Source organism: Chrysemys picta, chromosome 6 (genome assembly GCF_011386835.1).
Source record: "Chrysemys picta bellii isolate R12L10 chromosome 6, ASM1138683v2, whole genome shotgun sequence".
NCBI lineage: Eukaryota > Metazoa > Chordata > Testudines > Emydidae > Chrysemys > Chrysemys picta.
Genome location: NC_088796.1, coordinates 43,321,607 through 43,347,790, shown reverse-complemented (window position 1 = coordinate 43,347,790; position 26,184 = coordinate 43,321,607). Strand labels below are relative to the sequence as shown.

Sequence of the window (26,184 nt, the reverse complement as noted above, 5' to 3'; positions counted from 1 at the left end):
CCCCGGTACAGGGACTCAGCAGTGAGGCTGCACCTGACCCTGACACAATGCAAGGACCGGGCCTGCCCCAGAAACACCCCAGGGCCCTGCCTCTCAGTGCTAGTGCACCAGCTGTGGGCAGGCTCAGCCCAGCAAGATCCCAGTGTGGGGGGATCCAGGTGTGGGGTGAGAGGTTTCTGTGTAGGGCAATCTGGCTGTGGCCAGCTCAGTGGGAGATTTGGATGTACAGGGGCTCATTGGGGGTTCCAGGTATGGGGCAAAGGGACTCTACAGGGGATCCAGATAAAGGTGGTTGGGGCTCAGCAGAGGCTCTGTGGGAAGATGGGGCTTGGTAGGGGGGTCCAGGTGCAGTTGGTTGGGGATCAGTGGGATGGGGGTCTGGGTGTGGTAGGGCATGTTAGGGTGAGGGTTTTATGAGACAGCTTAATGGGGGAGCCCCAGCTGCTGCATGCCAGGATCCCGCTTCCCCCTGCAATTCCCCTATCCCCCTCCCCCATTCCACCCCTCCCCCTGCCTTATTCCACCCTCCTTCCTTCCCCACTGCCTCTTCCCCCCAGCCCCTGTTGCCCCCCTCTCTTATTCCACCCTCCTTCTTTCCCCACTGCCTCTTCCCTGATCCCCCCCCTTAACCCAGCCCACCACAGGCACTCTCTGTTGCACAGAAAACAGGAAGGCTCCCAGCACACAGAAGGGGAGCACAACTGGCACTAGGATCCAGGAGGCAGCGTTCAGCTGCAGAGTCAGCAGAGACAGAGCCTCCTGCAGGTGGGCAGCTCTGTGCTTGCAGAAATGAAGGGGGGCAGTGGACTGGAACCCTGTGGGCCCCCCATGCCTGGGGCAATCCCCCCCAAAAAACTGCATCCATGGTTGTTCCTCCCCCACTCTCCCTGCATGTCCTCCCTTTGCTTTTCTGCTGGGAAGCACGGAGTGGGGGTGGTTTCTGCAGGTGTGCTGTCATGCAGAATCCCCCCGCGAAGTAGCAGATGTAGCTAGTCAACACCCAGGCTCTCTCCCTACCTTGTCTACTGCTCAAAAGCAGCAGCCCTTTCCAGCAATCTTCACACCATCTACAAGGCCCAACCCACAGCTGATAAACACCCCCAAACAGGGCAGGGACTTCTTCATGGTGAGAAGGACAGGGTAAGAATGACTGGGTTGCTCAAGGGTTTTGTCCACACTAGAAAAAAAAGCTTTTTAAATAAAAGCAAATGAGTTTTAAAATCTTACAGAAGACCATGCTGCTGGTCAGGTGAAACCCAGCAGGAACCTAGTATTCACCTAGATCAGCTACAATGTTAAAATTACAAAAGGCCCCCCCATCAGCCCTAGGGTTAAACGTGGCAGCCAACATACCTTCTACCCTATACATAGATATACCCAAAGGAGGAAGAGAAATGATGGAGATCCTGTTCAACTGACCTACAAACTGGGGGAACCCTCCCATGGAGGTACAGCAACTAGGCCCCTCCTTGAGAAGGATTCCTGCCAGAAACAGGCATCCCCTATCCCAGCTGTGGGGATAGAATAATTCTCCAAATACCTTTATTCCATGAATCCCATTCTTCTGGTTTATACACATAAAAGATTCCCTCAGAAGCTTGGCAAGAAGGGCAACTGCCTGCTATAAGGAATGAAAAGTTGTCTACTCCCCCAAAGAAACCTGGAGAAGATGCTCTATATGCCAGCATTACTCTTCTCCCACTGCTACATGCAATCTGACTCTCAAATTCACTACTGCCCATGTGAAACCTCAATGTGCTTTAGCTAAGTAAGGTTATCTCCATTCTGCACCTAAACTAACTGACAGGGCCCCATTTAAATCAATCTTTTTCCAAACAATACAAGTGTCAAGAGGCATTACTTATTTCACCAGAGAATGTTTCCTCTTGGGAAACTGACTTCCTGGCCATGGCAGTGTCTTCTGGCTCATGTGCACCTGCAGCAATTCCTCCTCATCATGCAGTGCAAAATAATCTGGAAGTGGTTTGTATAATACTTAGCACTTCAGTGCTCTACAAACAGTGTTTACTACACCTAAGAGCTAGGTATTATCCTCATTTTGCATCCTACTTTTGGCTAGAGATTTAAATTTCCGAACAGTATGTGGGCCCTGAAATCCAGCAGGGAGCAGTAACTACCTCAGGAAGCTAAATCCAAAGTGAGTTTATAATAGAACCTCCCTTCCCACACAGTATGATCGCAGATAAGTGCATCTGAGTGTATGCCTGCTACAAATGAGAGTGTACAGCCATTTGTTCCATCAGAAAGCTGAACCTGTAATTGTTTAGTGTACAGTGAGTTCTGGTTTTAGGCTAAAGTAACTTCTGAACAGAATGTCACTCAAACCAAATGTTATTAAATATGAATTTCTATCTACATAGGGAATCCATTAAGTCTTGGAGGAGATCTACAGCTAATTTAAAATTACTAGTGGTCAGTACACAGTAATACAGGAAATACAATTATTTTTTTCCCTAGTGTTTTCTTGGGATGACTAAATACTGTACTCAGTTACATAAACACCATATCGTTCAAATATGAGTCATAAGCAGCATCATATAGAGGTCTGCCACATTACTCTTCAGACATCCCTCCATTCCTTTTTAAACGTACTGCAGCTCTATAGGCTGCAAGGCCTCCCTGTTTCATCTCCTTAGCGTTCTATTTCAAATATTTGTATTTCTTCTTTCCAATAAGTTGGTTCTTTTGGAGGATCAAATCGAGGAGTACCTCCTTGTAGTTCAAAACTCAGCATGGATACACCTGAAGACTTTTCAAGAACGTCTGCTACGAGAACATGTGCACACTCAGTTGTTATTGCATTGGCAGATTTAACTGGAACAAAGTTAAAACACTGTGGCATCCTCTTATCTCTAGTACAGATGGGTGGTAAAAAAACTGTATATGGGCTAACAAACATTCATCTGCACACAGGCTCCTCACCTGGGGATCTCTCCTAGAGTAGGGTTTGCACTAGCATAGCACTTCATTCAGCAAAGCCTGCATCTCAAGTTAGTCTCCTTTATCACCATAGATTCTTCCTATAGTTACTACACAAGCACATTTCAAAGTAATTATACAGCAATCCAGTTCAAAGAATCTTGCTCTTTTTAAAAAATATATTTATTCAAAGAGGAATAGGTTTAATAAAACACTCCACATGGTTTCAGCATTGAAATATTAAGTTTCACATTTTACACATGTAAATATATTACAAATTCACTTTTCATCAAAGTTCAGTTAATGTTGCAGCATTTTCCCATTGTCTTGGTCTTTCAGGCCATTTAATCGTCATCATCCACGGTAATCAAAAAATCAACTTTTTTGGTAATCCTGAAAAATGGTAAATTAATTTTATAGCGTAAGTATTTAATTTGTATTAATACTGATAAATGAGATAAAGGTCCCAATCCCCCACTCAAAGTTTTACTAGTTATTTAGGGTATGTTTGAACAGCAAAAGCTGTGAACAGGCTAGCTTACCAGAACTAGCTTGAATCCAGCTAGCACAGGTAACAGGAGCAGTGAAGACAGCACGGACGTCAGGTTGGGCTCATGAGCTGAGTATATACCCAGCCTCTGTACTCAGCTCTTGAGCCCACACTGCTCCCTACACTAGCTGGATTCAGGCTAGCTTGGATAAACATGCACAGCTTTTGCTTGTAGCTATACCCTAACTACTCTGTAGGCCCTGTCTAGTCTTGGAGCAGGCTCATGTAAGAGCAGCTAAAATAGTGCATGAAAAAAGTTGTCCAGAACGTTTCTCTCATGTTTACATGAAACATGCAATCCAAAATTAAACTATTTATAGAAAGCTGTTTTGTACTCCTAAAAAGTTTCCAAGCTATCTTTGTGCAAGGCTGTGTGACATGAAACATTTTAGACACCACCAGTCTTTCCTTCCATTTGATATAAAAAATTACAGGTTTAAAATAGAATTAAGCTTAGAAAAAAAAAAAAGGCAAGTGTCAGTGGGGTGGGTGGTGGTATTGTAATAAAGATAGTAAGTTTTCTAGTTTCGCAGTAACTGCAGCATGTTGGTACAGTGGAGGAAATGAAGAACTTTTCAATGTCTGCTTAGAGGTTTTACTAGACTTTTATTTTAGGTTCTGCCCCAGAGACTGGCAGGATAGCAGCACTACTCCATTCCTCTTTCCTGAGGTCCACCTACACTACAAATGTGACCTACTAAACCTAGGGTTACCATATTTCAATAGTGCAAAAAGAGGACACTCCACGGGACCCCACCCCTGCCCCAACTCCACCCCTGGCCCTGCCCCAACTCCACTCCCTCCCCTGAGCACCCCACATTCCCCCTCCTCCCTCCCGCCCCCCAGCTGCTGCTGTGCTGGGGAAGTTGCTTCAGCCCCTGCCGCGGTGGAGAGCGGCGGGAGCTGGGAAAGTTGGAGCCCGGGGAGGAGGCGGTCCCCATACCATGCCTCCTTATTTTCCCGGATATGTTTGGCTTTTTGGAAATTCCTCCCGGACGGGGATTTGAGGACCAAAAAGCCGGACATGTCTGGGAAAATCCGGACGTATGGTAACCCTACCTCTGACACTCACCTCTCCCTCCACTGGAGGGACTCTCCTGTCCATACCTGTCCCGGAGCCTTCCTTTAAAGGGGCATCCCCATATCAGTGGGGTCTACTTGGAAAAGATAATATTTACTCCCTTGGGTTGGATTGTCACAGCCCAGCTCAGCCACACATCATGAGTACTGTGAGAAATGGGGCACAACACTAACCAAGGCAGCGTCATTTTAGGGACTGTATGGGCCTCGAAGTTCAAACAAGCTATATAAAGTCATTTTCTTTACTGGGAAACCAAATGGAAGTTTTTCTAGAAGGGTATTTTTAGAAATCTCAGTATGACGACAAATTTCAAGCTCAGTTAAATAACTTTTTTGTGAAATGATGCAGAGCACAATTAGTACAGAGACATGAATAGTGAGAGATCCAAGCTGGTTTGCCTGATATTGTGTAAAAATGTGTGTAACTTTGATATAGAAGGCCTTGCCAAACTAATTATCGAAGCATATGCAATCATCATCGTAGACAGGGACTTGTTTATACTGCTCTATATACTATACCAGTGTTTCTCAATCTGGGAGTCATGATTTATTTGATAATTTATATGGTAAAAATGAGAAAATAAGCAATTTTTCAGTAATACTGTGCTGTGATACTTGTATTTTTATGTCTGATTTTGTAAGCAAGTAGTTTAAGTGAGGGGTACTCAAGACAAATCAGCCTCCTGAAGGAGGTCCAGTAGTCTGGAAACATTGACAACCACTGCTCTAATTGACCTGGATCAAGAATGTCTTTGTTTTACTTTCTATTTCTATAGTAAGGCTATTGGGATCTCAGCATTAAAATACAGTCTCAGAAGGATTTTTTGAATCATGTTTTTAAGAAATTTAATAAATGGACCACTGCACTTCCCCCAAATTAATGAGTCTGATGTTTCATTTTTTAAGACCAAAGGTCCCTGCATCTTCGAAGTATTAGAGTGAGCTGTTTTCCAGAAACCCAAAGATGGAAGTTCATTAGCAATCTATTTGTGTGTAATACATTTTATAGTAACAAATAAAAAGGAAGTCACAACTGGTCTAGTCAAATTTGCTTCCTGCCCTCTAGTTAGGGACATATCTCCCTGCTGTCAACAGTTCTCTCTGGAAACAGCAAAAGAAAGATCCCAGATCAATCTATGAAACTGAAAAGGGTATTCCCAGAAACACTGAGAAAATGAATGCCAAGGGCTTTTGTTACACTTTACCAGGGAGATCAGGAGTGAATGCACCAAACCGAAAACTCACTGCTGCGGAAATAAACACTCAGGGATAGACTCTGCTTGGAGACAGCAGAATCTGCTACCATTTGCTGCTCTGAGGTGTACAGTGCCTCACAGAGCTGGAGAAAGGAGGCAAGACCGTGGCTGGCAGTGAAGGAGAGAGAAAGGTGCATCGCTGGCCTCCCCTCTGCGCTGCTATGGTGCCAAGCACCCCCCTCACCAGGCCCCCCAGGCGGGGGGTGAGGTGACACCCCCATGTGCCCCAGGCCGGGCCAACCTGCGGTGGGGTCCCTGTCACTTTAAGAGCGGGGCTGGGCTGAGCCGAGCCGGCGGGGGTTGCTCCGCTCCCGGCTGATTCCGGAGCCTGGGCTGAGAGCCAGGCTTGTCTCCTGCACCAGCTCCGGGTGAGCCTTTGCTGCGGCTCCCCCAGTCCCCCCGGGCTGGGCCGCCGCACGGTAGGGGCGGGTTGCATGAGGCAGGGCAGGACCCGGTGGAGCCGAGGGCTGAACAGGCCCAGCAGGGCGATGCGGGGGCTGCTGGAGGGGGAAGCTGGGGAAGGGGTGGCACGGCCTCAACCCCCTGGGGCTGCCTGCCCCACGGAGGAGGCAGAGGGGCGCAAGCCGCAGCAGGACCCCAGCCCCCTGGGGGAGGGGATCTGGGGCCAGCCCAGGGAGGCAGGAGCAGCCCCAGGGGTTCTGGGCGTGTGCAGGGCAGAGCCCCGGGAGAGCCCCAGCCCCGCAGCGGGCAGTGCTGCAGAGGAGGAGCCCGCACCCCCTGGCAGGCGAGGGGAGCCCCAGGCAGGGGGAGCCGGGCCGCCCACACCCGCCTCTCGCGGTCGCTCCATGCTGCTCCCAGTACCGCTTTCCGCCGGCGCGGCTGCCCTGTCAGCCGCTTTTGGGTCTTTAAATAGCCGTCCGGGGGGAAATCTCTGACATTTTTAGCTTTTTACAAATTCCCCCCAGACAGCTATTTAAAGACCCAAAAGCCGGACATGTCCGGGGAAACCCGGACGTATGATAACCCTACTAAAACATGGTTGTCTCCTAGCATCCTATAAATAAGCTGAGGCTTTGTTTAAAAATGGTTTGGTCCCATCCACGCTACAAGTCACTGACAACCATGCTCACCAACTTATTTAATGCCAAACTGCACAAGGAGTTTTAGACAAAACATTTTCCCTACCACTGCTCTGAAGAATTTACAATTCATTAGTTGTATCTGTAGTACAGAATAGGCCAAGATATTAGACTGCTTTCCTACCCTTTGTTAAAGCTCAGAGAAAAGCCACAAAAGAACTTAGATCTTGCTTACACTATCACTTAGGGTATGTCTACACTGCAGTAAAAACCCATGGCTGGCCTATGTCAGCTGACCAAGGCTTGTGGGACCCAGGCTGCAGGGCCATAAAACTGCAGTGCAGATGTTATTTTCTCCTATGCAAGACAAATAATGGGAATGTGCTTGAATCTACCATATCCAGAACTTCAGAAGCTTGACTCAAAATGACAAAGGTGCACAATTTAAGAAAAAGTCTGGAGACACAGGGACAAGGCCCATAGATTCTCAGTCGGGGGGGCGGGGAAGGAGAAAAAGAAAAAGTGGTGGAGGCCATATCATCCTTTATGGTCTTAGCTCAAAACATCTGGTACTATAAGGCTTTGCTTGTGCAGCTCCAGAGGACACTGCTGCCCAGAAGGTTCTCAAAGCTGAGGATCTCTGAGCAGGTACATTTTACATAAAATGTGTAGAGGCCAGTAGTGGGATGAAGTTTGGCTATAAAATTAAGAATGTGCAGACTAGAAGAGTAAACATTTAATGTACATCAGAGTCCTAAAATGCTCAGAATTTCCAATGAATTCAATCAAATGTCAATTAAAATTTAAGTAATTCCCTTTATATAAGGATTTAAGAGAACATCTCAAACAGGTAATAGTCATAGGATAAAGTGTATTAATACTGTAAAATAGTTTTGGATATTGACAGAACTTGTGATACAGAAGTTTTTCTACACCTTAGAATCTTCATGGAATAGAAGATATTTCTTTTAACAAGGTACACCTCTTGTAAAAAGAATACTACAAGTCACCAAGGGGCTTAGGTTGGTGTTATGGGCTCAGATTTGGCCAATTTACAGAGCAATATTTCATTTGGTAAGATAGAGGACTATATATAGGTCATATGTCCTTAAACACTGGGACAGTATCATATACTTACCATGCATCTTCAGTTTAAAATTAAAAATATAAAATGCAAAGATTTAGAAGAAAAATTACCTTGATCTATTCCTTCTGTTCTCTTCCTTTTTAAATTTAAAAGTGAATTTTGTTGTTCTTTTAAGGCTTCTGCGGGACAGTTTGGTCTTGGCAATTGACTTCCTGGTGTTGGTCCTGGTCGATTACTAAAATACTTCTGTTTCAGTGCCTTAAAGATAAGGGGAGAAAGCTGGTCAAGTTAATAGTGTGCACAAATTGATCTGAAGGTATATTCTTTCCTTTTCTTAAACTCCTTGCTTATAACTTATGACACTTCTAGGGGTTCTAAGATTGCAGTTCTAAGACTGGAGTTGTACTCAAGAGTTGCTACAAAACCCAAGATTTCAGATTCTCTCAGCGACTTCCATACAGTTTGCTCAATTTACAAGTTGAGATAATTTGCCTAATCATCTGTATTACAGTACGTGCCTAGAGTCCCCAACCAAGATCCTGGCCCCATTGTGGCAGATGCTATACATGTACACTAAGACAGTTATAGCTCTGAAGAGCGTACAGTCTAAATACTGTAGACAAGACAGAAAAGGAAAGGGGCACAGAGATTGACTTTTTCAAGGTAATCAGCGACACCTCTGGCAGAGCCAGGAATTGAAGCCAGATTTCTGGAACACCATCCTTATGTTGATTTACAAAGTAAGTTGGGTTCTGTTCTACTCTTCCCTAATCGCTCTGATTCTGCAATGCCAAAAGAAAGAAAAGCTTGTTACTGAGTACACAGAGGACCTGAACACATAGGAAGCAGATATGTAAAATTGATACTTATTTTATGTAAGTTAATTATATCCTCCCCTCCCCTCCACTTAAAGCAGATTTCAGTTCCACAGCTTCTATAAACCACAGTTCAGGAAATAAATAAATAAAGCAAGCAAGCAGCTGGAACTGCCAGGAAATGTTTTTGCTTATCCTAATTATAGTGTTCAGTCTCTGCTGTAAGTCAAGCCACATCGGGAAGAACCCAGGAGTTTAAAGCAGAAAACTTGCAATTTTTAAAATGGGTTATAAAAGGTGTCCGTCACGGAGGTCAGGGAAGTCATGGATTCCGTGGCTTCTTGCGACCTTTGTGACTACTGCAGTGGTCAGTGTGGCTGACCCTAGGGCCACCACAAGCAGCTGGCCCTGGGACCAGCTGCTCAGGCGGCTCTAGGGACAGCCACACCAGCCGCTGCTGGAGCGGCTCTGCAGCCAGCCACACCAGCCGCTGCTTGAGTTGCCACAGCCCTGGGGCCAGCCATACTAGTCACTGCTCTGGCAGCCCCAGGCAGCTGGCCCCGGGACCACCTGAGCAGCAGTCCCGGGGATGCCAGGAGCAGCTGCAGCAAGACTGGCTCCTGACAAGATTCGATCAGGGTGTAGTTATGGTACACCTCTATCCTGATATAACGCAACCCGATAGAACACGAATTAGAATATAACACAGTAAAGCCGTGCTCCAGGTGTGTGGGGGGGGGGGGGGGGGGAGGAGAAGGAGGGAAGAAGGGGAGGCTGGCTGTTGTGTACTCCGGCGGATCAAAGCAAGTTCAATATAATGCAGTTTCACCTATAACACGGTAAGATTTTTTGGCTCCTGAGGACAGCGTTATATCGGGTTAGAGGTGTATAAGTCAGACAGGTAACTGGCCGTGATTTTTTGTTTTTTGCCCGTGACCTGTCCATGACTTACTAAAAACACCCATGTTTAAATCGTAGCCTTAGTTATAACGGTCCTCCTGCTACAGTATTTTAATTCATATTTTGCGGCTTGATCCTTGAATATCAGCCTATGAAAAAGGACTTCGTAAGTAGCCTCCAGTATAGCATTCTATTTTACTAGAAACTGAATGCATACTAAAGCGTATATCTGATAAAGAGGCAGATAACACTATGAAAAAGTGTTGTTGAAAAGGCTACCTAAGGCAGTTAAACTCATCTCCTCCTGTCCTATCCCCAAAAATGTAATCTTTTGAGTGGTAAGGGGAATTGCAGTGATCAGGTGATGGGACACCTTTGTTCTTTGCAGCAGTGTTCCCTCTGGCATGCAACAGTGGGAGAGGGAGAAGAAATAGGTATACACTACATTTTGGGTTTATCGTGTGAATTGTTGTTATTCCCCTGCCCCGCCGCCAACATACTCAGAACAAGAGCTGACTGACAAATAGCAAGAGCTTTCTTGCAAAAGTATCAAAAAAGTATGAGGAAATTTGTCTCACTTACCCAGAATTCTGGGTAGGGGGATGGGTCCATAAATTCAGTAGTGATGGGTTCTTCAATCAGATGTTTTAACTGGCTGGGCTGACCCTCCAGATAACTTCCCCCACTGAAAAGCCCCTCCGAAAACTTGCTTCCAAAGCTGCTATTATGAATAAAATACTCATTCAGATATTAACAATAGCAGAAAATCTGCCCAACAATTAAGAACTGTCCAATCTGGAAAAACACAAACTGGGACAACCCTGAGGGTCATCAATTAATTTTAAGAGCATGGTTATCCATTCACTCTTCCCTAAAGCGGGGATCAAGCGCACAATTGACCAATCACCTTCCAGAAGAAGTAGATAAAATACAGGGTCGGGATGAATTTATGAACCCATATGCCCTACCCAGAAAGAAAATTTGTCTCACTTATCTGGAAATTTTCATTCTCATTTCAGGGGATGGATCATAAATTCAGAAGTGCTGGGATTTTTGTAAAAACAACAAGGAGTCTGGTGGCACCTTAAAGACTAACAGATTTATTTGGGCATAAGCTTTCGTGAGTAAAAACCTCACTTCTTCGGATGCATGGAGTGAAAGCAGTAGTCCTGCCCTCGCTATCAATTGTTGAGTGGGCTAAGGGTAGGCTACAGCTCACAGAACTCCTGTCAAAGTCTGCTTCATCTGACCAAAGTCTATCAGTCTTCTAGGATTTAGTAAACATATGTAGGGAACCATCAGCCCATGAGGCTGCATTATCTTATTGGCTTTAATCTTGAATGGGGGAGATTACCTCTTAGCTTTACATGCCTTGGAAAATCTTCCCCCATTCCCTTCAATATATATATATATATATTATATATATATATATACACACACACACACACACACACACACACACACTTTGCTGTGGAGGCTCTCAAAGCTTTCTGTCCCCTAACCCTGTATTAGAATGAACTAAGCAGATGTTTTACTGAGAGACTTTGTTCTCTAAATACAGATGCTGATCCTGCTGTGTATCGCAACATGCACCAGGAATAAAATCTTCTATTACTGTATATCAAGAATTGGCTGAAAACTCTCTGGGCTTGAGTAGGATTGAGAACAAATCACTGGAATTTACTAGTTTGTGGGTAGGGGGTTATGTTTATTTATTATTTTTAAAGTGACCTCTCAATAATCAGGCTGCCAGCTTCTGAGATGCTGTGATGGAGCAGATGTTCCTATGATAGCAGATCCTGAGTGGATCGTCACAAACATCTCCATGATGTCTGAAAACCAGGGAAGTTTGGGCCAGAGCGGTGCAATCAGAATTACAGCCTGTCGTCTCTGTTAGATGCTGCATGTTATAGGAAAAAATCTATGAATCTAAAAAGAGGGAATGCATATAGCAGAGCTGTTGGCCATACCTAGGAGGTCACTGATTCCCCTGGCCCGACTATCTCATTTCCTGGTATAGGAGTTGTTTTTGGCATTGGAGCCTCCATGTTAGTTTCCCAAAGGTCTGGGCTATGGGTTTGAACACCTCTGGTGAAGGCATGATTAAGGCACAATTTCCCCTGCTCCGAGCTTTTGCAGCTGAGCCAATCGCTGGCATTCAGCTGCCCTTTCATATGCATGGTTCAAAGTGACAATGTTTTTCGCAGCCCGTTGGAAGAAAAATGTGGCTTCTGCTTGTAGCAGGCTCAACCATGTGCCCCATCTGTTTACATATGCTATGGCAGTCAGGCTGACTATGAATACAAGTATGTGTCTTGAGTTTAAGGTGGGGAGGAATGCCTGAAGGGCTAGGTGAATCACTTGCAATTCCAAAACAGTTTATGGCGTAGTGAGATTCTGTCAGTGACCCTGACTTTGTACCATGTGTTTCAAAAGATGTGTCAGCTCCATACCCTTCCAAGCTGGCATCCATCATTATTGCATCTCTGTGGTTCTGCCAAGCAGATACAGTCTGTGAATCTTGTTGTAATTGCCATCTAAGGGTCCTTTTACTGTGGAGAGAAGTCTTCTAGTGAGAGTTGAAATTGTGAATGTGAGCAGGGAAGCTGAGTGGGCTGTACTGCAGGCACTAGAGATGAAATTTTGCCCATGACAGTAAGTATATGCATGAAATGAACATGCCTAGAAAATCTTCAGAGTAGTGATGACTGTGAAGGATCTTATAGGTTTTCTCCAGAATCTGTACTTGCCCGTTTTCAGGGAGGAAGGTCCTGTGAAGTGTAGTGTTCAGCCCCAATCCCAGGTGTTCCATTGTCTGGGTAGGGACAAGCTGTCTTTTCTTCACATTGATTATAAATCCATGTTTCTGCAGGGTGTGCACTGGTCATTTGGGTGTACTTGAAAGACTTCTGTAGGAAGGAGGCTCTTTATCAGAATGCCACTGAGAAAATGATACGGATACTGTTCAGAGATGCCCCTAGTATCTGTGACTACTCTGGGGGCAGTGGCAGTGCCAAAAATGGGCTTTGTACAGCACGTGCAAACCTCAGGTACCATCTGTGTAAGGATGGAAAAGTGACGATATGGTTCCTTGAGGTCGACAAAGATTAGGAAATCCCCATTGTGGTAGCTCATGACAGACAGGAGCAGTGTCCATTTTGAACCTGTGGAAATGGATCAGCTTGTTGAATCTTTAAATCCAGGACATCCCTGTCCTCCATGATTGCCTCACAAATCAGGAACAGTATGGACTATAAGCCCCAATACTGATCCTGGTCTGGGACAGGTTCAATCACCGTGATATGGAGAAGGCTGTCTATTTGCTGGAGCATAGCCTTCCTCTTGGATGGGCTGGGCAGCCAGGGGAAGAGAGGGTCTTTTAGACCTGCACCCTCACCCCCAGGGAATATTGGCTGGAGGGAGTCACTTATTGCTCTTAGAGACATTCCTGTAGAATGAGTCACCTCTGCATTTAATAGGCCTGGTATTCTCCCATCTATTCTTAGAGAATCTCATCTCTCCTACTATTATCTATATGAAGCTCCATAACCCCAAAAGGGATGCCTAAAATGTTTAAAGTTCGTACTGTGCTTTAGATCTCCCTTTTTATACTGCCCCGCCCCCAAACATTTTGCTCCCACGTATAGGCTTGCTACCAAAAACCTGTCTTGAGGAAATATCCACCTTCCACACCCACAGTCATAGAAGCCTTCTTGCCACTATGCTAGGTTTTGGACAGCCTACAAAGGCCCTCACTCTTAGCCTGCTGCATCTTTGGAGGCAGAGAAAATTCTGGAGGGGCTTTTTTTACATTTCAGGGCCTGAAGGGACCATTGTGATCATCTAGTCTGGCCTCCTGTATAGCACAGGCCACAGAACTTGCCCAAAATAGGTCTTTTAGAAAAGCACCCAATCTTGATTTAATAATGGTCAGTAATGGACAATCCACCACAACCCTTGGTAAACTGTTATGTTCCAATGGTTAAATACTCTCACTGTTAAAAATTTCCAGTCTGAATTTGTCTGGCTTCAACTTCCAGCCATTGGATAGTGTTGTACCTTTCTCTTCTAGATTAAATAGCTCATTATTAAATATTTCTTCCCCATATAGCTACTTATGCCTAATCAAGTCACCATCTACCTAATCAAGTCACTTCTTACCCTTCTTTGTTAAGATAAATAGATTGAGCGGCTTGAGTCTATTACTATAAGGCAGTGGCTCTCAACCAGGGGTCCAAGGCCCCCAGGGGGGCTGCAAGCAGGTTTCAGAGGGGCTGCCAAGCAGGGCCAACATCAAACTCACTGGGGCCCAGGGCAGAAAGCCAAAGCCCTTGCCGCGTGGGGTTGAAGCCCAGGCCTGAGCCCTGCCACCCGAGGCTGAGGCTGAGGCCGAAGCCTGAGCAATGTAGCTTTGTGGTGGCTCCCGTGGCATGAGGCCCCGGGCAATTGCCCTGTTGCTAGCCCTGGCTTTTATATGCAGAAAACCCATTATTGTGACAGAGGTGATCTGTGGAGTTTTTAATAGCATGTTGGGGGGGCTTCAGAAAGAAAAGGGTTGAGAACCTCTGCTACAAGGCATGTTTTCTAATCTCGTCTCTAAACCCTCTCCAATTCATCAACATCTTTCTCAAATTGGGGGCACCATAACTGTACACAGTATTCCAGGAGAGATCACCCTAGTGACCAATACAGAAGTAAAATAACCTCTCTACTTCTACTCCTCATTCTCATTTATGTATCCCAGAATCACATGAGCTCTTTTGGCCATGGTGTCACACTGGGAGCTTATATTCATCTGTTTATCCACCACAAGCCCCAAATCATTTTGGGTCACTATTTCCCAGTGAAAGCAGTTACCTGGAGAATCAGCCCAGCCAATCAAAACATCTGACTCTGCCTCATATAGCACAGAGGCTGAAGAACCCATCAGTACTGAATATATGGATCCATCCCCCGCAAAGTGACAAAAAAGTTGTCACAGCTAGACTTTCAGCAACAGATTTGATATGAAAATTCTGGGATAAGGCTCCCACTGTAAAAACCAAGGAGGGTCAAGAGTTTCAACAGAAACTGAGAAAAATTGAATTTTAATATGAATTTATTATTTCAAAGTTTATAAAATAAGGGATGGAAGGTCCTGTATGAAGACATGTAAAGCTCAAAGTTCACCAGGTAGCTGAACAGTATACTGATAACACAGACTACCAAGCAGACCCATACTGTCTCATGGTTTCCTTGTACTCCCTTATCTGTCTGTATCTATCGTCTCTTGTCTTATACTTAGACTGTGCATTTGGGGCAGGAGCCATGTTTATGTTCTGCGTACAGTGCCCACCACAATAGGGTCCTGACCAATGACTAGGGTTCCTAGGAGATATGGTAGTGGTACTGCAATAGTGTTGCAAAGGTAGGATGTAATGAAAGTGTCAAAAAAGCCTAGGAGCCACAAATCTTTCATCTTCATAACTTCAACCTAGATCCGTAGGGGGAGATTTTCAAAGACACAAGTGGCAGACAGACATCTAACTTCCAACTGCCATTTATGCCTTTGAAAGTCTCTTCCATAGCATGAGAAGGTTTTATAGTAGTTATATGCTCAGAGCAAGAGGACGTTCTGGTCCATGCCAGGGACTCCTATGTGCTATAATAAAAATGTCATCTTATTTATTCGATCTCAAAACCTCAACTATCACTCCTTGTATCCAAGAGATATTGAACTGATGTTAACAAGAGGTGTTAGAACGTACACAACCTATAACATACAATACAAACAAACATTCTACCATACCTGTGTAGCTGTGACCCTAGTACAAGGATTAAATATGAATAGACCTTGGAGAAGATCTAGCAAGTCATCACCAGCTGCACTGAAGATATGCTGAAGTGGCATTCCAGGGAAACTTTTAAATGTTACATAATCTGGAAGACTAGACATGCCCTATGAAAACAAAATGGGAATCAGATTTTAAAACAAATAAAGGAAAGCTTAGACCCCAACTGAAGGAATTGCCACAGTGCAGCTTATGGATCAGAAGTAACAGTCAACTTTTAAAGCATACTGTCAATCTGAAATTGAGTCAGTTTAATAAAAATTACTACATTAGTTTCAGGTAACAAATTTATCAATGTTGTGGTTTTACAATCACACTACCCTTTCTAAAGGATTTTTCCTACTATGCAGCGTAAAGACCTCCACAAAGCAGGAAAGTAAATGACTATAGAACGGAATCAAGAAAAATGACTATCCCTAAGAGGGTCAAATACACTAACAAAATTGAAAAAAAAAAAAAAATTTCCCCTCTAGTCTCATTATTGTAATCCTAGGAATGATTTGCAGTAAAAGAACACACAAGATTTTCAGACAAAAGCAATTTAAGTTGGCCTCTTTAACGTGGAAGTCATTTGCATCAACAATGTGGGAGACTATGTTCTGCATAAGTAATACTCTGCAACTGCTTCTGCAGTGGGAAACTGAAGAACTTTTGAAAAAAATTGAGCCAAATAGTTTAACACCTGTTCAAGTTGCAATAATGCATATCTTACTGTTGCTTTCATCCAGTTTGCAAGTCACCTCTCTTCTTCCCCCAATATCATACAAAGTTATATTGATAGACTTAAAATGATGCTAAATATTTCTAGCAACATCATTTATACTGCAATAAGTTTTAACCAAACACACCACAGCATGTTAAAGTGGCAGTAAACATGATGAATGAATGAATTACATCTCTTGTATAGTCTATAGAAGTGAGGGAATTAAGGTTCTTAATTTTGAAGAGTTACAAGATTTGTGAATTAATTTCAGAATATATCCTCTCTTTTGGCCAAGTATCCTACAAACAAGAATTTCTTCAAGGTTAAAGTTTTCATTAAGCACCAAGAATATGATAAAATATTGCAAGATTCTTTAAACACTTCCTTTTGAATTATGGTATGACCGCATACAACTGTTCTGAATCAAAACACATTTGCAAATGCCTACAAACTACGTGGCTATATCAAACAAGATGAAACAAAAAAGCATTAAATTATCACTCCTCTGTGTCCATGGCTATCATCACATGATGAAAGTCTATCATGGGAAGTTTTATTTTCACTCTTAAGTTACACATGCTATTATACTAGCAGGTATCTGATCCAAGTAACAGTTTTGGAAACCTGGACTAGCTGCACTTTGTTTTGTAAATTCAGCTAACAGTCTTTTTGAAGTAATTTCCAAATATTTTGGTACAACTTTAAATTTAATTCAAACAGTTAACAGTAATATAAAAAAAGAGAATGTTGAGATAGGTTTGTTAACTAACGGACTTACAGGCCACTGTTCTTCTGTTGGAGTCCCCAGCGTTTCAAATATTTTTGTCAGCTGATCAAGATCAGAGTCTCCTGGCAAAAAAGGAACCTGTAAGAAGGCAAATGCAACAGCCATTCTGATTTAAAGATTTAATCAACATCTGAACTTGGACTCCCAGGGAACAACTTTGATTTTTCCCTTTGTGAAAAGTATTCTACTGTTATAGTAACATGGCTTTGGATACCAACTATCTGTAGATGGGCACTGATGGAATGCTTGGGGCTTCACCATAACATCTAAATAGGTTTCAAATGCCATTTACATTTAGGCATGACATCATTAATCTCATCACTAGATTTTCCATTATGAAGCTAAACAACCATTATGTAAGTGAGATAATACAAAAGTATGCCTCTTTCTAACCTACTAAAGATTTTAAACATACCATGTAAAGTAACCTAAATCTGTATAGTTGCATGTTTTAAATTTTTCCTCAATAACTTTGTGATCGTTCCAGTGCCCACAACTAGTGAAGAAAGAGAAAGATTGATATTGGAGACCATCTAGGTTTTGTATTCAGAATGAATTCAGCGATGACAATACTAGGAATTAAATGATCTCTACTTAAGCAAAAATAATGGGGTACTTGTCAAGTTTAAACTACATTGGAAGTAGTAGGAGGAAATTAGCCTAATTCAGTCTACCATGTACCTACAATACACAAAAGGCAGAAGAGAGAGTTCTGGGACAGAAGTTGAAGAATAAGGTGACTATTAATGTGTTAAGCGTGAAGAATTAGATAACAATATTAACAGTGAGGGTAATTGAAATCAAAACTGAAAAGCCAGTGTAACTAACATATTCATAAAAAAAATCAAGGCAAAGGGGACACCCAATGTTTTTGTGAAATTTAGTTTATATTTTCCTCTCAATGTTATCTGTTTAAGACCATTTTGGATAAAAGTCTCTTAAAATTGTCTAAAATTAGACATAGTAATAGCAAGTGTGCTGTAGTGCGGTATCCTGCATTGCAGGATTGGATTAGATTGTCCAATAGGACCCTACCCTTTCCATCATTAACCCTCTTAAATATCAACATCATTTCTCTCAAGCTTATCCTACTTTAAAGAGAGTTTAGCTTTTTGAACAGAAGTGGAAAGAATTTTACTCTCTTCCTCTACCTTTTTTCCTAAGGAACTTTATTGTAAGGGGCCCACTTAAAGGAGTTAGTCACTGGGGGTGGGGGGTGGGCGGGGGGGAAGGATGCAAGGAAGAGCTATGAGCCATACACAAAATCTGAGAACCACCACATTAAAGGTTAGACAAATGTTGACATTAAACTTTGTTCTACTGGTCCATGGTTAGTAGGGGAAGGACAACACATGGAAAGTTAGTACATACTTTTAACGTTGCTAGACATTGTACTTCAGTGCATATGGAACGAGAGTCACTAGTGATATACATCTCTACCCTGATATAACGCGACCTGATATAACAAGAATTCAGATATAATGCGGTAAAGCAGTGCTCCGGGGGGGCGGGGCTGCACATTCCGGCAGATCAAAGCAAGTGCGATATAACGCGGTTTCACCTATAACGCGGTAAGATTTTTTTGGCTCCCGAGGACAGCGTTCTATCGGGGTAGAGATGTACAAGCAATTCATGACTTTGCCAATAAAAAAAGTGATGTGAAAGGAGATGTCAGATTTCTGTTGATTAAAATAGATAGTATGAGGTTATAAATGTCAAAGGTTAAAATACAAAAGATGGAAGTACATAAGAACCTATGTACAAGAGCTACATTATGTTATAGATAAACACAAATATTTGTGTTTGAGGCTTACCCTAAGAAGCAGTTCTGCTAAGATACAGCCAACAGCCCACATATCTACACCTACACCATACATTCTAGCACCAAACAGTAGCTCAGGTGCTCGATACCATCTGAAAAGCAAGCAGGAACACTTTCAAGCAAGGATAATTCGTATAACACAGCATGCAAATAAAGTATTTAACTGAGCAGAAGTGTTACAGAATGTTTATTGCTCACTCCCTGGATATTTATCATCAAGTTAATGTCTGAAAAGATCTATATCTTGGAGAGAGCTTTTCCCCCCCCTTTAAGGATGTGGTTCAACATCCTGATGTTGTACACACTTCCCCAAAACAAAGCAAAATGGCAGAGCATGTTTGCACTTAGCAAACAACTGGACTGCAAACTTGAAAGACAGAAGATATAACTGGCAGTCTGAATAAATGAAAAACAATCAAGGTTATTTGTCAGGAACCAAAATAAGTAGGCATTAAAATTCCTGCCAATATCTAGACACCTCAAAAGTGACAGTGACAGCCACTGATGATTTAAGTGCTGAGATTCTTGTGTAGAATGAATCCTAGCAGTTACTATTAACGCAAAGTAGCTAGTATCACTGCTTAAAACAATTCAGTTTACCTTACACATGAAGATAACACTTTAATTAGATTCCACTTGCAATGATGAATACACTAGTATTTGAGAACAGCTTAGTAGATGGAAGAAATTAGATGGTTCCAAATGTTGGTAATTATGCCATTAATGAAATATCTAACACAAATCTAGCTTCATTTCTTCCATTAGAAGAAGACATTTAAAATAAATCCCAACTATTCATATTAGTATAGACAAATGAAAAAAATATTCTGGAAGTTCAGTTGTGCTTTGCACCCCCACTCTGTTTTTAGAAGTGTGTATTAAATATTACAAAAAACCCAACAGATTTATCTGATGTCAATTAAGACCATTTAGTTACCCTAAGAGACACATGAGTGAGTGGTTAGGAATACTACATTCAGGGCAAATAATTTGGTTAATATACAAGAGAAAGAGCCTAAGCCTTGTTGTTTAAGAAGTTAATTACAACCAGGACTTACAAGACTAGTGTACATACGTCCTTGTGTTTCTGGAGAAAAGGCAACACCTAGAGTTACAGAAGATCTTATACAGGCGTGTATTCCATAATCCTTTTTACACAGACAGTGGGTGAGGTAATATCTTTTATTGGACCAAATTCTGCTGGAAAGACAAGCTTTCTAGCTTACACATGTGACCTGAAAAACAACAAGGAGTCCGGAGGCACCTTAAAGACTAACTGATTTATTTGGGCATAAGCTTTCGTGGGTAAAAAAACCTCACTTCTTCAGATGCGCCTGCATGTGACCTGAAGAAGAGCTCAGTGTAAACCCAAAAGCTTGTCTCTCTCCAGAGAATTTGGTCCAATAAAAGGTATTACCTCACCCATCTTGTCTCTCTAATAGTTCTGAAAAGCAATTAGATAACCTTGCAAAGCACTGAGGTCAGCTTTTATAGCAGTTATTCAGGTTCCCATTGCCACATTCATATAAAGTTAGCTCTTGGGTTTGTGCACAGAGCTGATTTTACAAGATACCCATCTATCCAACAGCCAAGCAGAGTACTTTATTTCTTACCTTGTTACTACCTGGTGTGTATAGACTCTATTTGGGCTTCCAAAAGATTTTGCCAAGCCAAAGTCAGCCAATTTTAGAACCCCATTTTCATCTAGTAACAAATTGTTTGGTTTGAGATCCTGTCAAGAAAGGGACAAAGACAATAAAACTGACAGTATCAATAAAAGCATGACTAATAACGAGCTCCCCTGGCACTCTTGTATTAAAGTTATTCTAGGAGAAAAGCTTCTATCTTTATAGAAAGCCCTTTTTGCAAAAATAAACTCTGCATTACACTTGTGTGTGTGTGTGTGTGTGTGTCTTTGGCTGTCGTACTTCTACTACTTGACCTGCAAATTTTCCAAACACCTTTAAAAAGCTGATTTAAGTGTGGCCATATCTTCGCTGCCAAAGAGCTGCAGTTTAGTTTTGTGGCATTACTCTGATAGTTACAATAAAAGTTTTAGAGATGCATTTGCTCCCTGAAGTTCAGTACACTAGTTTTATTTAGATTGATTTAAATATATTAACTAGAAAGTGATATGCAATTTAGCAGCCTTCCACTACACATTTGAAACCAGCCCTTTTTATTAAACTCCATTTCGCCATTTATTTCATCACAATAAGTTGGTACTTCCCAGTTCAGCCAAGCTAAGAGTTGCAATCAAAAGATTTAAAGTACCATTATATATATTAATGTTATTCCACAGTACTCCATCGCAATTTTGAAATGGAAGGCTTTCATAAGTAAATAGGAATACTTTCCTAACTGTACAGTGGATTGGTATTGTATTCTTACTTACCCTGTGCAGAATCCAGTGCTGATGTAAATATTCCAGTCCTTGAAGTGTCATCAACATATATGCTTTGATGTGAGATTGTGTCAGCACAAGACTACTATCCTTTATTATAACCTGGGAAAAAGCAGGTTATGAAACTTTTTACCAAAAATCTAACTATGTTTAATTATCTTATTACAATTCTCTTTGCTTAATGTTACTATTTTCCTTTAAGCAAAGTTGAATATTACATGGTGCAATTGCTAATAAGATTCTATGCCACTGGGTTGTGTGAAAAGTAGTGGAAATACTTAAGTTTCTTCAGAAAAAAATATAGCTATTTACACTGGAGAATGGAAATTGAAATGGAGACCACGGATATTCCAGATACCATATTTGTGTTAAGTTTATATTGACTCCATGTTTTCTCTACCTGCATGACCACATAAGCTTGATCTGAAATCTCAACTTCTTCCAGCTAAAGTGCCTCTCTTAGGCAAGAGGAATATGCTTAACTATAACTCTACCACCTCAACAAAATATACCGCATATGCTATTGTGGCAAGTCCTTCTTCACAGAAACCCTCATTTATACTTTTGTGTTCTCTGTCTGAACTATTTTACCTTCCTTCAATATAGCTCCAAGACTAGCCTTGGCAGAACACAACAGCCCTCTGAACACACATGAAGGTACGACCTATTCACTACCATTAACAAATCCACTTGTTTCAGAATCCAAGTAAAAATGGCCTCTTTTTTTGTATAGATCTTTCATGAACTTGCTCCATCCTATTTTTTAAACATTCTCTCTGCCTCCACACACTGCTCCCTCCACTGGTTTTCTAATAATGCTTTGCATACCTACAATAGCTTCCATTTCCCAACATGCTTAAAAAGTCAAGTTGAAATTTGTAAAATATCTATAATAGTTATCTTAGACTGCATTAAGTTTTCTATATGTCATACAATGCTAATCGCTACCGATCCTGATCCCAGCTGGGTCTTGTGGATGCTACCAAAATACAAATAAATGCTTTGTTTTGCCTTGTCCTAGTTTGTCATGGCATCCTAGGTCATAAAAATAGATTTTACTTAGTTTTGAATTATATAGATAAGTAAAGTTAATATATTAGGAAAATATATAGAGCAAACACTAATAGTTGATATTTTACAAGTCTCAACTTGAATTCTTATGAGTATTTGGAGCACATCATCAAGGAGAGGGTAAACATTGCTATCAGCAAAAAAAAAAAACACCTTTTATTTTGTTTAGTAATCTATTAACTTTGTTTTGATCTTGTATTCCTCTAGTTTAAGCACCTCTTCCTTTATGACAGGCATTACAGATATTAGCGAAACATACAACTATTCTTTTGACGTTTGTATATGCTCTTCCGGTTGCTCACTGCATTCTACACTGACAGATTACTGCCATTAAATTAAGCTCTTTTTCCCTGTAAAGCATGGATAGTCATTGCATATGCACTCTTGCTTACTACAGTCTTTATTTTGAAGAATGCATAAAAACATGCGATATCAAATCCCCTGCAAAGATTTACTCATTTAGACTCCAACAGGGATCAAACACCAGCAAAACAGAAAACTATCAGTGGATAATATGTTACTTATATTTCTTGTAATGCACCCAATTCACAATCTAACAGAACTGATTCAAACAGGACTGCATGCCTATTACTACTAATTACAAAATAATTACAAAAAAATGTTTGTACATTGTCTAGCACAATGAGGTCCTGGTCTATGACTGGGGTCTCAAAATTTTAATTCTACACAAATATGAGATTAATAAACTATTTCCTGACAAAAGTCTACTGACACTCTAGAGTAGTATTAAAAAAATAAAGCATTGTATCCTAATAAAGAATGCATGAATGTTAATATACTATAAAACCGATTTTAAAAAGATACTACCTGAACTGACAAAGTGTTATAGAGTCTCATCTCTTACCAATACAAATCACTAATCTTTCTTGATTTAAGTATTTTCAAAATGCATTTACTTGGAGATACCATCTGGATATCAATATGAAAAAGTAATACATTATCACAGTTTCCAGTATTTCAATGGTTTTGTGCAAAATATTGAAAATTAAAACATTCCAAGTATTGAATCAAAAGAAGGCAACAGCTAAAGCAGTCTTACCTCTAGATCTGTTTCCATAAAATCAAAGACCAGACTAATATTGGATTTGTGTCCAAATGCATCAAGAAGCTGGAAAACCAAAATATACCACAACATGGAAAATATATTTGACTGCAGAGTACTTTTAATATCATCATTTTAATGTTGTGTCACTTCGGTATGTATTGTAATGGTTTTCAGGAAGGGGGAGCAGAGTTGCATATACTGGGAAGAGAACATACTGTAGTGATTAGAGGGCAATATGGGGAAATCTGACATTCAGCCTGGCTCTGTCTCTCTCTTGCTATGTGACCATAAGAAAATTACAAACTGTGTCTCAGTTTCCCCACCTGTAAAGTAGAAATGACCAGTCTTACCCACTTCACAAGTAAGTTAAAGGGCTTAAATAATTTGTCTTTGTAAAAAACAGATCCCGAGTGGAAGGCATAGTAGTTGTACAGAATTAATTTTTTTTTTATTAAAGCTAATGTTAAATTATATAATACACAGGTTAAGAAGAGTGTCTGTATGTCTGGGTATAGTGCTTAGATTATCCACATATATAAAGTTTGTTTAAAAAGTTATAGGCTACATGTAGTACATAATCAGCAATCCAAATTTAGGTGAATAAATTTAACAATACAGGTTAGATGTTAGCATCCAAGTATTTGGGTACATCACTCATGAAAAGTTGTACAGAGAGTTGGTTGTGGAAAGCAAAATATATATCAATGAATTACTACTATATTTTAAAAACAGAGTTAGACACTCCTGTAAAATAGGATTACCTTCACAGCCTGAACTACAGTGGGAGCGATATCACAAACTAACAGAGCAGACAAGAGCATGATGGAGTCTCTTCCTTGTTCTTGCTCTTTCAGAAATGCTTTACCTATTCTTGTGTGCAGAGGGGAGATGGGGGGGGGGGGAGGGAGAGGTCACATGCCTCCCCACCCGATTTGCTGCTTAGCTTGTACTGAGCATGCTCAGTAACATTGCTGAAGCCACCTGTCCTCACTCTGCCCCCTCCCCCCGACTATTGTCATGTACCCGTTGTCTGTCTGTGTGGATTCAGCTTTGTATGTTTTTGGCAAACTGTTCTTGGCCATAATACAGCATTTAGAACTTCAGTTCATAAGTGGACGATTGAGAACTTCTAAGTTTTGCAAGTTATCAAAGACTCAGACAAACTCATTTTAGCATCTTTACTAGGATGAGCAAAACTGTTTTGCGAACATACAAGCTGTCAGGGTTCTCCCCCCCTCCTGAACTCTAGGGTACAGATGTGGGGACCCACATGAAAGACCCCCTAAGCTTATATTCTACCAGTTTAGGTTAAAAATTTCCCCAAGGCACAAATTCCTTTCCTTGTCCTTGGACAGTACTGCTGCCACCACCAAGTCATTTATAGAAAAATTCAGGGCAGGGTCACTTGGAATCCCTATCCCCCCAAAATATCCCCCCAGACCCCTTCACCCCCTTTCCTGGGGAGGCTTGAGAATAATATACCAACCAATTGTCTTCAATGTAAGTACAGACCAGACCCTTTATTTTTAGGACACTAAAATTAATCAGGTTCTTAAAAGAAGAACTTTATTTATAAAGAAAAGGTACACTAATCACACCTGCAAAATCAGAATGGAAGGTAACATTACAGGGTTAAATAAAAAAAGATTTAAAACAGAGGATTCCCCTCTGGCTCAGCTTCACAGTTACAAAACAGGAATGAAACTCCCTCTTAGCATAGGGAAAATTCACAAACCAAAACAAAAGATAACCTAATGCATTTCCTTGCCTTACTTACAAGGTTTCAATTTTTGTAATTTTAGATGGATCACTTCAGGTACGTTTTCAGGAGATGATGTACCTGCCCGGAGAGGGAACAAACAAAGAGCCACAAACAAATCCCCCCCCCAAATTTGAAAGTATGTTCTTTCCTCATTGGTCCTTCTGGTCAGGTGCCAACTAGATTTGAGCTTCTTAACCCCTTACAAGTAAAGCAATTAGTACAGCTGCCAAGGAGGGATTTTATGCTATCCTTTTTATATTTATGACAAGCTAAAGCCTTTTTTGAATGTTTGCAGTCAAGTTAACTGCTTATTAATTGATGTGTTTCTGCACCTCCTGGTTTCAGCTACAAGCATGGAAATGCTGTAAGAATGGGCTTGAGATCCAGCAAGAACAGTATACTTCCAGGGAAAATATTTAAATAAAGCATCTGAACTTTTGTACGTCTATCTGAACCAACCGTTCAGAGAATCAACCATCACTAGTATTTACCTTTACAAACATTTATCTGAAGCTGAAAGTCAAACAACTAAAAAAATGCATGCTCTGAACTACAAGTATTACTGCAGCCCACTGGATTTTAAATAGCATTAGTGAAACTGAACAGACCTTGTCGGTTTCACATTACTGTTGCTTAGGAAAGCTGAACAGCAACAGAGGCAAGAGAACAACATGCAAAAAAATCAGGGAAATGCCACATTGCATTGATTCACAAGCAACTTTATTTTTAAATTTGAATTTTTCAAGATTTGAGATTCTCTCCCCACCTAAACAGCAAAAGTTTCCAACTACCACTTGGCAAAAATGCAAGTGGATTTTGAGACCTGCCTTTTTATTAAAGTTATTTTATCACGGTTTGCCAACTTGCAAGACAGCCAGTATAAGAATTAAGATAAAAATCTCCATGATCACAGCAGACTAGATCTACAGTATTCAGGGACTGACTTACAGCATATGCCACAAGTAGTATTCATGTTATACTTACACCAATGATATTTGGATGGCTTAGCTCCTGTAACAATTTTATCTCCCTCAGGGCTGTTCTGTTGATTCCTAGATTGAAAGGAAGAT

General features: G+C 41.4%; 1 protein-coding gene across 3 annotated transcripts in view; it reads right to left on the bottom strand.

Moving 5' to 3' along the window:
* Window positions 1–3,107: 3,107 nt before the first annotated feature.
* Window positions 3,108–26,184, bottom strand: part of CDK7 (cyclin dependent kinase 7) — a 35,229-nt gene continuing 12,152 nt past the window's right edge. The window contains exons 4-13 of one of the 3 annotated variants that reach the window (XR_010602181.1): window positions 26,099–26,166; window positions 23,347–23,415; window positions 21,207–21,317; window positions 20,425–20,543; window positions 18,804–18,903; window positions 16,981–17,067; window positions 15,457–15,606; window positions 10,251–10,389; window positions 8,064–8,211; window positions 3,108–3,333 (exon numbers count right to left, since the gene is read on the bottom strand). Coding sequence is in view for 1 of the 3 variants with exons in the window: in XM_005299353.5 (XP_005299410.1) it covers window positions 3,308–3,333; window positions 8,064–8,211; window positions 15,457–15,606; window positions 16,981–17,067; window positions 18,804–18,903; window positions 20,425–20,543; window positions 21,207–21,317; window positions 23,347–23,415; window positions 26,099–26,166 (878 nt within the window). In the remaining 2 variants the exon portion in view is untranslated. The remainder of the gene's footprint in view (window positions 3,334–8,063; window positions 8,212–10,250; window positions 10,390–15,456; window positions 15,607–16,980; window positions 17,068–18,803; window positions 18,904–20,424; window positions 20,544–21,206; window positions 21,318–23,346; window positions 23,416–26,098; window positions 26,167–26,184) is intronic. The other 2 variants (XR_010602182.1, XM_005299353.5) reach the window with 2 other exon arrangements.